Raw genomic sequence first — 5,000 nt, forward strand, 5'->3', positions numbered from 1 at the left:
GATAGTAAACTATATATATATATATATATATATATATATATAGATATAGATATCCATTTCACTAGTAATTGTCTACACATTCCACCATCAAGCTTAATGCACCAACAAATGTTTACATATACAAGGACATCTGACTTGTACTTGGTAAATCATCAATGATATGTGTTATAATCATGCTGCTATCTTGTTTTCTTCAATAGGAAGCGAGCTGTAGCAGAGCATCAGTTGCTACATGACAAGGCAAGATCTCTTCAAGACCAACGGAGAAGAATCTATCTACAAAATCTGATCGAAGGTGTGAACACTGCAGAAATACGTTCACTTTCAGATGTTATTCTCAACACTAAACCTTCCAGCTCAGTGAAGAGTCACTCTGCACCACTCAGCAACAAAAGTGGGGCCCGACACATGACGCAAGAGACAAACAAATTTCAGATTTATAAGCAGCAATCCCTGAAACTAAGTGGAAAGAAGAAAAAAGGGAAAGCTGGAGTATGGAAGGACCAGGAAAAGAAAAAGCGACGACCACGGTCTATAAGGACAGATCTCAGAAAATTCAGCAGTACAGCTTTTTTGACTCTTCATCCAAGTATTAATCAACTCTGGAACTAAACAGAAACATATTTTTAAAGGTAACTTTCCTTAAACTCAACCTGCAATACAAGCTAGAGATTTATTTTTCTTCTTAAATAATTATATTACTGTTGTATTAACTACTTTTTTTCATTTTGCAGTCTGAGAGGGCAATATTACAAGTATTCTTACAAAAAGGCTTTGAAATGTTATATACCAGTAATCACTTTACAAACCTTGGCAAAGCATACATATTAATTTTTTTCTGTCCTGAAAACTGGATTAGGAAATATCCTGAATTAATGCGATATATAGCTATTAACTATGTAATGATTTATAAAATAGCTTAATATAAGATACTATGTGTCAGACATAGAAATAAGTTAAAAAGATAATAAAACCTGAGGATACAGCACAGGTCAAATGCTGTAGGCTTTAGTTTGTGCTAATGTTTATGCCTGTAATTATATATCACATGTTCTGTGACTATATAACCATACCTTTTTGTATACATATTTATAATATAATCATAAAACAATTCTATTGGAATATTGTTATTTCTGACTAAAAACAAGGGGAATTTGAATTAGAACAACAGATCTTCATGATATTATTTGAGAGGCTTACCTGTTTGAGTTACAACCTTCCATGATTTTAAACATTTTGGGGGTCGATTAATGGTATGCTGATGAAACTAGATGCAATTGTTAATAGATCCATTTCAGTCTACAGTGCATATGCTTACTGAAGGGTGCAGTTATTTCTGACAACACTTAGTGTCCTTTCAGGAGCTGAGTCAAAATGTTTAATATTTACCTTACTTCATGGAACTACTATATTTAATGTGTGTGAGCTTGAGTGGAGGTAGCCCCACAAGGAATGTTGATCAGAAACTGTTAAACATCATATATATCACTTCATATATTCAAAATGCAACTTTAGGTAGCCAAACAAACTAAGATAAAACCACAACTTGGGAAAAGATGAGAGAGAGAGAAAGAGAGAATCAGAGGTGAAAATTGACATCTTTGCTGCAGCTCATTGTAACCTACATGCTGCATTACCTCCCTATTATTGTATTCTGTCTCCAAGGTTGCAACATCTTGGAGTGCGGTGTCCTTTGCTATAGTGGGTGTGAGGATACAATCTCAAAATGCTATATTTTGCTTTGGGGGGGTCTTTTTCGCCCTTCTGCATCATCCTATGGCTCCCTACCCAGTGCCCTGTGTCCTGCATAACCCTTTCATGCCCCACTCGTACTCTGATAGGGTGTCCTGGGGGGGGGGGGGTCTGACCATCCACATATGCCAAGGGGATTGCTTTATGACCTACCACATTACTCCCCCTCCCATATGGTTCTTATGGTTGCATCTGAGGGGTAGCATGCAATGTGGTGTCTGTCATTTCACTCATCTGTGCAGCAGCTCAGCCACATCCCAACCTTTGCCCTGCCTTTGGAACACACCTCCCATTACTGACATTCCCAGCCTCCATCAGGGATTGCAGTAGGATAACACTCAAAAATACCCTTCCACCAAGGATGTTGATGCCCATCCCTCTCTGCTACAACTTGCCAAAAGGTGAGAGAGAGAAGCCCCAGCCTTATGAGTTTACCAAGCCACTAATCATACCCAGGGTTGCTGGACCATAGTCAAGACATTATCCCTATATGCCACCGGAGTAGCTAAATATCTTCTTAACTCATGAAAAATTCCAAAGGCTGGTTTGGTAATGAAGTCAGAAAACTTTTATTATGAACAAAAACAGTAACTTGAAATTCCACAGGCTTTCATGCTGCAAAATACTTTTTGCAACATGTAAACGTATGCACCTTTAAGTTTTGATTATATTCATAATAAAACATTTCTTTGCATGGGTACAAAACTAGCATTTGGTAATTTCCATCTTGAAGATATTAGCTCACATCACTTTTGGAAAATCCCAGCTGACTGCCCTGTTTTTGCCTTTTTACATTGCTCCCTTTTTCGTTATCTGCAGCACCCGTGCATTTCAGTACTAACCTCACCCTTGCCTGTCTATTCCACCCTCCTCATCCTGCTAATATTCCTTCTGTGGTGGATCTATCTGAAGTTAAAGTCAAGGTGAATAATGTGTGCCACAAATCCCCATCCAGTTCTTTTGCAACCCATTCACAAAACTTGATTAAACTGAGCTGTATAACCTTTTAGCTAGATAACCCTGTTGAGGTGTATCTTGGATTACATTACTGTCCAGGAAGTACCCCAGTCTTTTCATCAGTATTTTCTCTGTTGCATCACTTTACATTGAGCTCAGTCTTACCAGGTTGTAGTTCAATCAAAAAGCCATAAAAACACAACAAAATAGATTTGTTTTACCCTTGCATCCCCCAATGTGGTGGACAAGCCAAGCCCCGCACACCACCCACAATGATATATACTAGCTCCACAGTCACACCACAGTGAAGACAAGAGGACCCCCATTGTGAAAAGTGCAAAGCCATGTCATACAATACAATACAATACAATAAAATACAATACAATATACTGCTGTGAAACTGATCTGGGCATTACATTTAAAAACTTCCTCTGCTCAAATAATGGCACAGCACAAATGCATAGGTAAGCCTCAGTTACCCTATACGATTTTGCCAGCTATTTTCTTTTTGGCTGTTGCTCTGTTAAAGAGATGTATTGGTGGTTCTGGAAGCATACTAGCCAGGTGGTTAAGGATTTTGGGAATTATATCCTGCTCTTGTGCTTGTCCTTTGTAGGAGTCCATAACTCTCCTTTCGGACAACTGTTGGTTAGTCTCCTCCAAATATCCATTTGTCTCTTTAGTCCTTTCTCCTTCTTCTTCACCAACTAAAACCATATTCTTTTTTTCCTGTTATAAGCTGAGATGAAGAAACCATTAAAGGTTTTGCCTTCCTTCTGGCTTTTCTGAATTCCTTTCTGATGTGTTTTTGCCTTCCTCTCCTCAAATACCCGAGTAAGCCTTTACTACCCTTTTTCCACCTCCTCCCTTTGAGTTCTTCTCCACATTTTCTCTGGCTGTTCAGATCATTTTAGATGCCATTCTCCTTGTTTTCTCATACAGTTTCTATCTAAGGCCACACCTCTTTGTAAAAAAACAGTTTTCCCTTATTTTCTTCCTTTACATTTCTCTTAAACCACATGTTGTTTTGAATTTAAATCATCCATTTGTGAATCTGACCTGTCATTCTTCCAAGTTGCACATAATCCTTTCAGTTGTGATCAGCCCTCCATATATCACACCTCAATGTCACCTATTAAAAAATATAAACTTCTCCTTTTCATCATTCTTTACCTGTAAGTTGGTGCCCACTATGAATAATAATGTCTTATTTAATCCACATGTGAGTATTTCAACTGGAAACATTATAACCTTGGAAGGTTGCTAGTCCTAACACACTCCCAAGGTCATAAATCACATTTTTTTTTTCTGGATGACAACTGTGAGTTTGCACAAACATAGAGAAAGGTGAGAAAGTGCAGAAAATGTAATGCTCACCTATTCACTCTCCTCCCAGTCTAGCTGCCATAACCAGATGCTGGCAGTCATTTAAGACTGATCTCTGAGCATCGATCACTTATCCAACAACACGCGTTTGTCTTCCTTTGTGAATCACTGATTAGCTTTATATCAAATCTTTTAACCCGAAAGGCACAACAAAGTCCTGGACCCACTTTTCAGAGAGAGATCAGAATTTGTATCATACAAGTGAGGCCTCAAAAGGTTAGAATAACCCGCATAAATCATTATTAATGACAAGCCTGTTAACATTCTTATGAGAATTAAGTAATGATCAACAGTGCAAAATGAGCTTCCAAATCCTATAGCAAATGATATGTCATGTATTCCCCAAACCATATGTTAATTATTCAGTTTATCCATCGTTTTTTTTTCCTATATTAGTTTGAATTGATTTACTGTCAAGGTAAATTTCTTAACATCCATTTCCTGAGCACATAACCTTATTATGACTAGAGACACCCTCTCTAACAGCATTACATGAAACCGATTAATTCATTTTTAATACTTGTACAGTGCTTAGTTTTAAGCACACTAATACATTCTTTACTTCAACAGACTTGACTAGTTATGTTACCTGAGTGACATAACATCCTTAACACATTAGTATCACTTCTGTATATGGGGCTGACATTACCTAAGTAAGGGTAAATTATCCAACAAAATGAAAACAGACTATGGTTTTGGAATGTTGAACCATATTCAGTGTTATGGACTGTATACACGTCTAGATAACTCCACTTTTGTTATTGTGTTTTATCACAAAACACTCAGAAAATAGTCAAACTAGTAAAGCAGACAAGGCCAGCCTATTGTCATACATTTAAGATACATTTTCAGCTGTCTATTGACTCCATTTAGTGTAATGAAATTAGACTATCCTCAGTAGCCCT

The 5,000-nt window shown here is 37.4% G+C and overlaps 1 protein-coding gene across 2 annotated transcripts in view; it reads left to right on the forward strand.

Annotated features, from left to right (window-relative positions):
* The window catches only part of PTHLH (parathyroid hormone like hormone), a 29,469-nt gene that overhangs the window by 15,986 nt on the left and 8,483 nt on the right, over nucleotides 1–5,000 (forward strand). For both annotated transcript variants that reach the window (XM_044088194.1, XM_044088195.1), the window contains exon 4: nucleotides 201–632. In XM_044088194.1, coding sequence (XP_043944129.1) covers nucleotides 201–612 — 412 coding nt within the window. In that variant the 3' untranslated portion in view covers nucleotides 613–632. The remainder of the gene's footprint in view (nucleotides 1–200; nucleotides 633–5,000) is intronic.

Source organism: Protopterus annectens, chromosome 11.part0 (assembly GCF_019279795.1).
Source record: "Protopterus annectens isolate FY-2018-M chromosome 11.part0, PAN1.0, whole genome shotgun sequence".
Taxonomy (NCBI): Eukaryota; Metazoa; Chordata; order Ceratodontiformes; family Protopteridae; genus Protopterus; species Protopterus annectens.